The 12,241-nt window shown below is 40.6% G+C and overlaps 2 protein-coding genes across 2 annotated transcripts in view; one reads left to right on the top strand and one right to left on the bottom strand.

The window, feature by feature from the left end:
• Positions 1-5,965, bottom strand: part of prepl (prolyl endopeptidase like) — a 7,152-nt gene extending 1,187 nt beyond the window's left edge. The window contains exons 1-12 of the mRNA XM_034898472.1: positions 5,563-5,965; positions 4,654-4,782; positions 4,484-4,550; positions 4,017-4,197; positions 3,821-3,909; positions 3,576-3,702; positions 3,287-3,503; positions 2,838-3,029; positions 1,838-2,050; positions 1,397-1,572; positions 944-1,160; positions 460-669 (exon numbers count right to left, since the gene is read on the bottom strand). Coding sequence (XP_034754363.1) covers positions 460-669; positions 944-1,160; positions 1,397-1,572; positions 1,838-2,050; positions 2,838-3,029; positions 3,287-3,503; positions 3,576-3,702; positions 3,821-3,909; positions 4,017-4,197; positions 4,484-4,550; positions 4,654-4,782; positions 5,563-5,691 — 1,947 coding nt within the window. The 5' untranslated portion in view covers positions 5,692-5,965. The remainder of the gene's footprint in view (positions 1-459; positions 670-943; positions 1,161-1,396; positions 1,573-1,837; positions 2,051-2,837; positions 3,030-3,286; positions 3,504-3,575; positions 3,703-3,820; positions 3,910-4,016; positions 4,198-4,483; positions 4,551-4,653; positions 4,783-5,562) is intronic.
• A 104-nt stretch (positions 5,966-6,069) lies between these two features.
• camkmt (calmodulin-lysine N-methyltransferase) overlaps positions 6,070-12,241 on the top strand; it is a 102,855-nt gene continuing 96,683 nt past the window's right edge. The window contains exons 1-3 of the mRNA XM_034899004.1: positions 6,070-6,443; positions 7,548-7,726; positions 8,885-8,949. Of these exons, the coding sequence (XP_034754895.1) occupies positions 6,282-6,443; positions 7,548-7,726; positions 8,885-8,949 (406 nt within the window). The 5' untranslated portion in view covers positions 6,070-6,281. The remainder of the gene's footprint in view (positions 6,444-7,547; positions 7,727-8,884; positions 8,950-12,241) is intronic.

Genomic DNA, 12,241 nt, shown 5'->3' with positions numbered 1-12,241 from the left:
ACACACACACACACACACACACACACACACACACACACACACACACACACACACACACACACACACACACGTGTTATCTTACAATATAGTTGGATGTATGCGGTACAATCAAGAAATTAAGGCCTTCAGTACATTTCTCAGTATAAATCAGCTATCGGTGGGACTAAATAAGCAGAGCTACTGGTCCTGTGTTGTCAACCTGTAGTAGAGTCAGTGCTATTCAAGCACAGGCTCTGGACCAAATTTTTGGCCATGGCAATATAAAAAATGGGTTTTCAACATAGTCTGAAGGAACCGTCTGTTGCCTACCGTACCAGGACAGGCCAATTTACATACAGGGGAAATGTATTATTAGTAAAACTATATGGTAGCCTACAAATCAAATTGAATCTCAAAATAAAATTTTAACCACCGTACAGATACCTGAAACTGAAAAATGCCGTCCCAAATAAATTTCTAAAGCCAATGCACAAAAAAACTGCAGCTACATTTCTCCCTTACCGATCCTCCTGTCAATACCTGAGGGGTAATGTTGTGAAGGGGACAGTAGGAGGAGATGGTAAGTCTATGTTCTGGGTTTCCTACTGGGTCCCCCCATTCTTCTATATCCTCCAAAGTTAGCGGCAGGCTGGGATCCTCCATAGCTCCCAACACATCCAGGAAAGGAGCCTGAACACAGGAAAAGAGATGGCTTTGGATATGTATTTGTGTGTGTGTGTGTGTGTGTGTGTGTACTATGTTGTAATGAGTAGAGAGACTGTCCTTCAATCTATGTTTAACCATTTACGCCTGCTCTGTAAAGGAAGACACAAGTCACTCAAAACAGAATGGATAGTTTTTTTTCCAGGTTTGTTTGCGCGTGGAAGCACCAGAGACACATAATAACACCCCAAATCCCAGAAAAAGTGATTTCTATCATAATATGGGCACTTTAAGATCTTACCTGCAGTGTGACAGCCCGCATCATGTGTGGGTGTCTGTTGCACAGTGCTCCCACTGGCACAGCCCCAGCACTGCAGGCTGCAAGAGCAGTGAGTTGAGGAGAGGAGATTCCTAAAGAGAAAAGGTGATTGAGACAGGCTTGGAGGTCCTCCACTCCTTTCTGCTTCCCTTCCACACGAGCTTGTCTTTGCCAGGACAGACCCCGCTCTCCTCCACCTCTACAAGGTGTAAAGGTAAATAACAGATACACTTTACCACACCCATTTGAATTCCAGAATTAATTGGCACTCACAGACATTTCCCAGCAATTTCCTCTTGCACATCAATACACAATCAATATAAAAAAATAAATAATAATATAAGCATTATTTACATAATTCATAAATCTCATCACCTTATAACCTGCTGAGCCAATCAGGTTAGTATTTAAGCTGCTGGAGAGGTAATGTGTTACCTGATGTGGCAGTAGGCCAGAGCCCAGCCCTGCTCCAGCAGCAGCCTTTGCACTGGGCAAAAGTCCATGTTGAGATCTCTGCCATAAGCTCCATAGACGTGGACTAGTAGCGGCGCCTGACTCAAACCCTCCACGGGTAGTGAATGAAACAATGTCATTGGCACCAAGGTACCATCCTGCAGAGAAGAGGCAGAGAGACTGGTCTGGAGCAGACGTTGCGTATCGTTAAATGATTTTGAAACAAGTATTAGAAATTTGTTTTGCATGTGCCATCACCTACTGTTTATGTGTCAGGTGTATGCGTAGTGTGTTCTATTGAAGTCTCTGGTTGACAAAAGAGCTTTATCAGTGGACTCTTGAGTCTTAATTCAAAAGTGCTTACCTCCCCGCTGATACTGTTTTAGTGTGTGTACATGCGTCTTATATGTCAAGTGTTCTCACTTGGTTGCAGGCCTCTAAGCGTGTGGTGGTATAATTGCCCTGCTTCTCTGGGGAGGACCCATCTTTAGTGCCTGATAAAAGTAGCCCATCCTCAGGGTATAGACAGTAGGGCACCGGGAAGTGGACTGGAGATGAAATCAGGAACTCTAACACACTGTGTTGGTCTGCCCTGCCTGGTTTCTTTGTGTGGATTCCACAGGCCCAGGAAGGGAGCTTGGGAGTGTAGAAATACAGTATATGGGTATAAGAGATTACTACATAAAAGCAAGATATGTGTATTATGGCATGCCATTTAGGGACTTATTATGTATGTACAGTATATATCTCTATGTGAATTTTGAATATATTGAATGAAAATCTGAATATATTGAATAAAAGGCGTGTTGATGTTAGCTTGATGAAAGGGACCTGCCTGACCAAAGAGGTTCCTTTCATCAAAGTGAATAAACTTCTTCACTGGGAGAGTGGTACTGGATATGGTTACTGTTACCACTGTTTTGGCCCGCACATGCATTTGCCAGTGTGTTAATAATCTCTTAATTGCTCAAAATTGCTGACACTAGATTTCTTGCTGATTTGCTCCAAGTGTCACACTACGATTAGGATCAATCACAACAAAAACACAAGATGGCGGCAGACAAAGGTGTCAGATTCCATTTCAACTTTCATTTAATATAATCAGATTTTCATTCAATATAATCAGACTTTCATTCAATATACAACAACTTTACACAACATAAAATAATTTCCTAAACGCCACGCCATAGTGTGTGACCAGGTGTATATTTCATGTATTCTGTATATCTGTATGTTACTGTGTGGAATATGAACTGGCAGTGAAAGAAAATCTATGGTACAATAAAAACTATCTAGCTAAAAATCTTATTTTTATGTTATCTGTGGTAAAAAAGCAAGTTACATGACTAATAGTAAGCATGCCAGCAATGAGGTAAGTAAGATATTCAAAGAAAGAATTCAAGTTTTTTTCGGTCACACTGACCTGTACAGTGTATGCCTCCTTGGTATGGGTCAGTGGGACCACAATCAGGACAAGTTCACCGGCTGGGTTTCTCGCAGTCAACACACAGTGGTCTCCGACCACATCCATGTCTTTGAGAGCTGTGCCAGGGCCAGGGGTAAACAAAGGCACCCAGGAGACCATGGATGGCTCTGAGAGAGGGGCCTGTACCACCTAGTTTTTAAATTAAAACTCAATATTTATTAGCTTGTTCTTCTCCTTCCAAATGTAATTCTCTGAGTTACCACAGCAGAATTGAGTTGCTAATAGAGTCAACTATTTCTAATCAAAACAGTAAACAGAGAACACATTAAAAGGGTGCCAAAAAACATAAACCTTTTCCAAACATTGTAACTTCTGAAACACTGTTTCCACATTGTATTTATGTAAAACATGCTTGAACCCTAGACTGTGTGTGTTTATGACTGTACCTGATATTCTTGTCCAGGCCCTGTATTAGTTAGTATAACCAGACACTTTCTCCAGTGCTCCACATGGTACATGAGGTCCAGCTGGCGTGGCTGAACCAGGAAAGCCTCTAAACAGGATGTTGTTTTATCAATTAGCAGCACCTCTGAGCTGGTCCTGCTGTTGCAGTTGATGCTCAGTATCTGTCGGTCTCTGGAAAGGGCAACCTCCACAAACACACTGCAGACACACAGTGCATCAATAAGAGATGGTGTGGAAGCAGAGACAGCTCAGAAGTAACATTACACTTACTCAGGATGTGTTTCCTCATACACAGAAGTTATCCTGCTTCCACTGGAGGTCAGGTCCAGCCGAAACACTCTGCTGCAGCGTAGACCCTCCAAAGTCGTGTAAAACAGAACCTTGTCTGTGGCCCACTCTTTACCCATGCAGACACAGATATATACAAAAATATCCTTTTTATTTGATCCAGATCACTATTACCTCTATGGTTACTGCAATACATTTTTTACAAGTGCAAACTATTAAAAATGTACCAAAGCTGAAGACTTTGTCCATTGAGAATACAACGTGTGGGGAATCCAGAGGTGAGGAATTTCTCTTTCCAAGCCTCACAACCACACACCTGGATTGTCACAGGACAATTGTCTAATTATTCATTCATTAACTGTAACAGTTACATTTTGACAATAAAAAAAGAATAGTCTGTATGTTTATTTATATTCTTTTCACCTCGGCTCTTCTCTGTAAGTAGCTTTTAATGTGGCAGCAAGATGTTTTTCCTGTGGGGACAGACGAAGTCTCTGGACCGTCCACTGAATCCTCTTCTTTCTCTCTTCACTATCAAGTCCTGTCTTCTCCTCCTGTCCAGAGACTTGTCGTAGATTTAGCACCTGCTCTGGCACCGGCTCACCTTTAAACGGGGAGAGGAAACTTAGTCATTCATAAAAGTGGGAATGACAGTATTCCTATTAATGGAACAGATACAAAGTTGTATACAAGAAAATGGTACTGTAGTTTAACTTCTGTATTATTGTTTTTGATTTGCCTCCTGTTCTCTTTAAACATGATTTTCAATTAATTATCTATGGATGAAATCTAGTCTTTTGAATGCAATAACATCACAGGTCTCTGTTCTCAAGTTGCTGGTTTTACCAGTTGGTAACAGTGGTTAAGCTACAGTCATGTTTTCTGCTTACGTTGTCTCTGGTCCATTCTGTAGATGCCATCACCCTCAACAAAATACACATGGTGATGTCCACAGACCTGTGTCCAAAGAAATCACAGTGAATTGTAGAAGAAGAAAAAAAATAAAAAATAATAATTCACAAATGCCTCAACTGCTGGACGAGCAGAAGGCAGGCCTTACCACTGAGTGATCAGGTATGTGGGAAAACCTGCGGTACGTTGCTTTCAGTCTCTTGTTGAAATACTTCTGCAAGTCCTTGTACCTCTCAAGTCCAGAGCTGAGAGGATCAACTGATGGGTGTGAAGCGTCCTAAAATAAAACCAAAAAATAATTAGCATTTTTAAGACTGCAACCATGAGCTTGCAAATTGCAACGACCATTGCTGTTTCAATCAATATTCTTGTATCCTGTGATTGTAGTTTGTAAACCTTTCAGTGAACTGGTGTATAGCTGTTTTTTTGGAAATGTTAAAATACATATGTAATAACTGAGTATAGTATTTTTGTAATATAAAGTGACATTGATGATTTCTCAAAATGTAAAGCAACACAGTTTAAAAAGGGAGGGATATGAAGCTTGCTTGTGTTATAACATGTTATTTTTAGAGAGCAGATAGCAGAACATGTTTTTTTTCACCTTTAAATTCACCGCAATAATTGCTATAGTCTTAAGGATTGGCAAAGTTGGGAGTTGGTATGGTATTGGCATGATGACATCCGATCCAACAAACTAACTGACAATAAGTTGTTTCCAAATCATTTTAAATTTGAGTATATGGAAATTATTATTGGAAACAAACAAAACCCTCTGACATTGTTATTCTGTGCAGATGTTCATGTGTCCATTCCCTGTAGCTTATTTCCGTCTCAGTGCAGTGAGAGACATCCGTAAGGGCTCAATTTCAGCCCTGTGCAGCCCTTATCTGTGGCTCCGTACAAGACTAGTTTTGTCAGCTTGGTAAAAAGACACCGATTTAAATATTGGATGACTTGACGTTATCGAAGAGATGGCTTAGCTAACAGTCAGTAATTTCACACCAAGCCTAAGGTTGCTAAGCAAAACACCTTGACGTTAACTGAACACCCTTACCGACGTGTAAAGTTGGACGGACAAGGAGAGCCATGATATCCTTTTGCAAACGGCGTGCTCCCCAAATCCTAACCGAGATAGAGTAACAAGACGAGCAGATGAACACAACAAAGAAGAGAGAACAGCCATTACGAAGATGTAACCTTAACGGTGAATCAGCTAATCAGCTACACATGATAGCTGTGGATATGTGGTTTTAAATAACTGTCCCTGTCTAGTAAGTCGATGTCAGTCATCGCGACAATAAACGCTTACGTTTGACAAAACAAATAAGCATTGTATTTCAACCTGAAATATGTATTGTTTCGTTAACTGAATCAAACATCCTGCTGTTGGTTACCTAACCGTTGACAGCAGCGAGCAAATTCTTTGCACGTGCATCATTTCCTAAACAAAGCGCGCTGTAGATGACGTAGCGAGCAACGCCAGACTAAAATAATCAAATTCAGACATGCGAATCTGTCAGTTCGCAAACAAGAATCAGGCATCATTGTTTCGACAATGTATTACTATGTCTTGAATTCCAAAAGTGTACGGAAGTAGCATGTACCCATTGTGGGTGTAACAGATGATTAACTACAGTCAAGCATATCTGCGTCGGTGTAGCTAGTTTACAGAAAAAAACGTTTATTGTTTGTTTTTCTACCGAATACTGTGACAGCCATACATCCAGTCAATTTGTCTACAGATTTATTTTCGCCAGCATCTTCGCAGATAAAATGGACAGGGATTCAACCGGTAATGCAGAAAAGATCCAGCCGGCTTCGTCTTTGAGGAACAGTATTAATGAAGACACATGCGCAGCTAATTCCCTTAGCTCCCAGGTTGAGATCTGTGGTACTACTGATGTCGCAAGGGCCAGGTGGACTCTACTGAGACAGGTATTGTTATTATAAAAAGAAAGCACAAACCTCATGTTGGTTTAGACTATTTTTGCGAACATATCATTTTCAAATTGTGTTGAATATTCAGCATAAAGTGTGTTGTTGGACATCTTTCGATTTTGTATGTATAAGTTAGAACCCTATATAACTGTGGAATAATAAGGGCTGGGAATAGCCTAAATTGTAGCAGCCAGTCTTTCTCCCTGTGATGTTTCCTCCCTATTGTTGGCTACTACACTATCACTAATTTTGGTAAAACAATTGTACTACGTAGTTCACATTTATTTCTAGTCCAAGCTGTGTATAATTTGGATATAGCGGTTTCAGTTTGTTACAGTATGATAGAATTCAGCAATCTTGATCCATTAGTAATCTGATCTGCTTTGACCAGGGGCTTTAACATTAAAACTTTACCTTCAATCATTTTATCAACAAGTAATTTTATACAATAGCTTTACAGTAACTTTGTCACCAGTAAGAAGCTATTTCAATCCTCTGACCACATAATCTGATCAGCTATGCATGAACAGAACCTTGCACACACAAGAGCAATAGCTGTAAAAGCAGGGCCTTTACTTTTCCCATAGATGGGCATTAAACAGATGCTCCACTCGACTGACAAGATCAGCTTCCTGCAGTGGGGCCATCTTGCGCTCTGCATTTCTTCCTGCTGCAGTAATGACCTCTAAGTGTATCGACTCCACCAGATTACATACATAAATAGATACTGTAGATAGAACTTATATAATGTGATGAATTAGGTTTTTAACAGTCAAGGACGAAAATATGCAAATTCATTCTGTACATTATGTTTAATTGACATGGAAAGTACGGCGTTGTTGTTGAAATTTTGGATGAATAAAAAATGTTAAATTTGTTGAAAATGTATTTTTCCTCCATTGAATATTATGGTCTTCCCAATTGACCTCTTGTCTGTTTGACTGAACCTTCACTCTGCCGAAACAGGAAAACATGACTGATTCATTCTGCGAATGCTGAGATGTTTCATCTTATGAGAAGATTTACCAGTTAACGGTTGTGCTCTTTTGTGGAAATTAAAATTCATAAACTCCCCTTTATTTCCACTCCTGACTGTAACAGGTGCTGCGTCAGAAGCAGCTGGACACTCCAGAGGTCAAACAGGTGTCTGTTCGCAGGTTCGCAACGTTTGACCTCTTCAGCAGGAAAAGGCTTCTGACACAAGACCCTAGTGACACCTCAGATGACCAATGGGTGGAGTACAGAAGTGTCTACTTTCCTGAGTACAGTGCCTTGCTCAGGTACACACACAGAATGGATGCACATGATGCTAGTATCATGCTGGTACAGATAACGCATGTTGACATAAGGGGCCTTTTCACAGCACATCAGACTAGTTGGGTAAAAGTCAGCATTGAACAAGTTCCAGGTATAAACTTATGCGGTGAATATGTGTGAGTCCTTACTTCTGTTTGATTGTGTTTGCATGTGTGATTGGTCCCCCTTCTTGTGTCTGTGTGTGTGTGTGTGTGTGTGTGTGTGTGTGTGTGTTTGTCTGTTTCTGCATGTATCATTTGTAAGCTGTGGACATCACTCATTCTGTTGCGTTTTTTGTTTGTTTTGCCCCCTCCCTTCTTTTCTTTTGGATGTTCTGGCCCTGGGACACGTTTTTATGTTCCAGTGTTTTGCGTGTAGTTTGTTTGTGATTTTTCTGAAGTTGTAGAATAAAAAAATAAAAAAGCCGATGTCACCCTGCGGTGGCCAATCATGTAACTGGCAATCAGACTTGGTCTGCTTTAAGGCAGTGTAAGAATCCCGTACAGCAAACGGTAAAACGGTAAATCCCATTATTTAAACCTCAATGCTTCTATCTCTGCTACAAGAAATTTAAAAACACTAACAAGCACTTAACTACCCAGGAGTCTGTGTAACAGCTGACTGTTTCCTGCAACAAACTCCAGCACAAAGCACAGTTGTTCTTTTCTTTCTCTCTTTCTCCATGAAATCTATATCATGTCGTATAAAGCAGGTCAAAATAAAGTCGTTGAACTAATGTTTAAATGTAACTTTGATGTCTCAATTTAACTTTTTCAGTTACCACAAAAGTATGCAAGTACTGTAAATTATAGTAGAAGATGCAGTAAATATTGGACACGGAGACTGTTAACTTGAAACCAAAGATAGTGATTCATTTGCTGAAATAATGTTTAGTATATTTTCAAATGTAACAAACAACTTTTAAGAAATTTTGCCAAACACGTCTACAACTCGGTAATATCCACTTTTAGAGATTTGTAAATAAATTCTTGCTCACTTTTTGGTATGTTTCCTTTGGAACATTGCCAAGTTTAAAATAATGATTAAGATTATTTGTGCTATTTCACCGTCTGCAGGAAGAAAAAAAAAACACTATATAGTATTTTCCCAGACGTAATCATCTATATCTTTGTGTCTCTCAGGGATAACCTGGGCCCTATCCGAGTTAATGAAGTGCTCAACAGTTTTGACAACACTGGAAATGTCTGTAAGTACATCTTACTACGTATACTTTAAGGCTTGTGTTTGTAGTATTTTTGACACACACACACACACACACACACACACACACACACACACTCTAACCCTTTGGGTTAGCCTTATGCTCTGTGCTCTTAGTGTTTGATTGATGAGTTGATGGAAGTGGTTTGATTTCATCTCTTTGAATGGGAGTATGTATGTACCTTCAAATGTCCTTTAGAAGGAAAGTCGGCTGCAGTCTTCTTATTGCTTCAGTCAACAGTAATACGTGGTTTGGGTGAAAGGGAAGATAATTACTCAACATGCTCTGTGATATAGAGTGGAATATCATCACCTTAAACACAAGAGCCTTGATTTCACCTTCATTCAGCCAAGTTTGTATGAGCCATTTCCTTGACTTAGAAGCTTATGTAACAACATATGTATTCATACAATGATACAAATATGTGGTTAACTTCACAAACCTGCTTCACTAACCGTATGCTTAGATGTGACCCCTGTCCATTCATTACATACCTCTTACTGTGCAGCTCCATCTTCACAGGCATGTGACGGTTATGACATAGGTCATGGGTTACTATTAACCAATCAGATGGTTTCACAGGAGCTGGGGGTCAAAGGTGAAGCCCATGGCTAGGGGCTACATCATTGCACACTGGGATTAGACTCTATATGTCAGGACAGAGCTCTGTGGAATCTGTCAATCCAACCTGCTAGAATAGGTCCTTTTCATCTACAAGGAGATAATAGGATCAATAACTTTCTTTAGAAAAGAGAAAATGAAGAGGCCATCATGTTTTTGCCTTGCTATTTGTGATGTGCAGATCTCTCTTTCCCTGTTTTTCTTTCTCTTGCTCCTCTAGTATCTAAAAAGTAGTAACCAATATAAAGCTCTTTTCTGTCATTACTCTTCGCTCCCCTTACATCCAACAGCTAAAGTCTGCTTACAGTAGACCCCTCATCCTTCTTTCTCAGTCTTCCCCTCTTACCATTTCTCCTCTTTCTTCCTTCCACCTCCTCCATCCTTCTCCTCCCAGCTGGAGTCGTTCTTGGCCAGATGGGTAACTGAGTTCCTGACTTGGCCGGTGGATTAGCACAGCCGGAGATGAGAGCATAAAGGTGGGGAGAGGAGAAAAGGGGGAGATGGTGGGTGGGCGTGGGTGTGGGCGTGTGCGTGTGTGTGTGTGTGTGTGTGCTTGTGTGTGTGTGTGTGTGTTCACTAGCAACAGGACCTTGTTCCTCAAACAATGAGCCAGCCATCTCCCTCCTGTTCCCTATCCCATGTTTGGGACTAGTAATGCGTGAGATCAATTAGGATTGGTTGAGAGGAGGATCTGAAAGGCCCAGAGGTGACCCTGTTGGAGCTCTGGGGTATATTGTTGGGGATGGGAGTCCAAGAGAAACCCCACTAAATACACAAAAACATACACACCTACTTATGTGTGCTTCTCGAAAAGATATAAAGCCACACAGACGCTTGCAAAAATACACACAGTCTTGCTAATGAACACATATTCACTTTGCCCACCATCACACCCTCTCCACCTTTCCTGCTATCTTGATAATCCCCCACCCCTGAGGTGTGGACAAGCCCAAATCCTAGGGGTCCTTGTCCTCCTGAATAGCTGGCTAAAAAGCCTAGCTGGATTAGCCCCCTGCCTCCAAAATGTGTGGACTCAGCTTAAAATTGCTACCCCCTCTCAGCATGAGCATCTCTCCCGGCTATTGTGTTTGACCCACCACTGTGCATGCATGTGAACAATATGTTGTTTCTTAAGGTGACGATAAGCTGGAGTCAATGGTTTTATTTCAAGACCAGAGGATCAGGCGAGGAGTATCAATGAGGATGTTTTAGGAAATTGAGAGTGTATCTCAGAGATGACATCATACAGTAGCATGGCTCAGACAACATACTGTTTTGACTATCTGGGCTATTAGGGCACTTAACATGATAAGCATCCTATTGCTTTTGAAAAAAGATTCAAGCCCAAACCATATGGTTTAATGGAGAATACATGTGTAATTTACAGACCATTACCTATTGTGTATATCAGTCTGTTTTGTACTCGTACGAAAATACTTTGTTGGACAGAGAGAACTAAAAGTAAAACTGTATGACAAAACCAAATGAAGACTTTAATTATTTATCTTATGAATAGGTTTAGATTTGATTATGTATAATGCCCAAGTGGATCTGAAGGGATCAATATCAACTCTGATCATATGGTATATCATAATCACAGCAAGAGGAAATATTTTAGTAAATTGGTAGTATATGTTGAAAATGTATGCTATTAAATGAAAAAATAAGCGTTTAGATTTCTTAGACAATTATTTTGGCTATTGCACAGTTGTCTACAGACTGTTTTTTGTTTTTGCAGGAGGTGTAAATATGACTCCTTTATTTCTATAGATTAGTCTTTAAAGCATACAATCAAGTTATTTTTGGACTTTCCATTTCGTCTTAGTACATTTTTATCATATTTGTTTCTCTTTTCAACCACGGCTGCTTGTTAATAGATAATCATGCTGCTACTTTCGCTCTTTATTTCGGTCTGTTTAGGTCCACACCATTTAGGGTGTAATGTGTTTTTTGATCTTTCTGTCTGACTGTAATCGGTCCCCTTCCGATCCCATCGCTCCTAAAAAAAATGAAGAATTTATCCACATTGGTTTGTATTTTCTACGGGTCTGTTTTGAAATGGTTTCCACATTTTTGAAGACCTCTACCTGGGGGTACCTGGGTGTTGACAAGTGACAAGGTGATATAGCGACTGACCAGCATTTGCACTTGATGAGGTATCCAAGTACAAAGCACCCCCTCTGGTGGTCACAAAAGTCACGATACTGCAATTACATTTGTAACTCGTTATATGTCCTCAATGAATAACTGGGCCTATTTCAGACTGGTGTTGATCACTTTGAACTATTTGAACTTTGAACTTCTGACCTTCCCGGTTCTTTAGCTGACCGCGGGGGCTTGTAATTGTATAAGAGCTTTGTACGGCTGTTGTTTGGGGTTTTAGGGGTGCTTGTTTCCTGCTAGGGATCAGGATTTTAGGACACAATACAGGCCCTTGGGCTTGGGTGACTAAGAATGTATCAGAAGAGGTGTGGGCATGCGTGTGTGTGTTTGAGAGGGTTTAGGAAGAGCTTGTTGACACTGCAGGGCTTTTGGTAAGGGGGCTTGTTGGGCTGTGGGGTTACTTGTTGGGTTTGTGTTGCAGGCAAAGGTTGCGTGCGCGCACACACACACACACACACACACACACACACACACACACACACACACACACACA

The sequence above is a fragment of the Etheostoma cragini genome, chromosome 17 (genome assembly GCF_013103735.1).
Source record: "Etheostoma cragini isolate CJK2018 chromosome 17, CSU_Ecrag_1.0, whole genome shotgun sequence".
NCBI classification, from domain to species: Eukaryota; Metazoa; Chordata; class Actinopteri; order Perciformes; family Percidae; genus Etheostoma; species Etheostoma cragini.
Note: the sequence above shows the minus strand (reverse complement) of the source record. Positions and strands in the feature narration are given on the sequence as shown.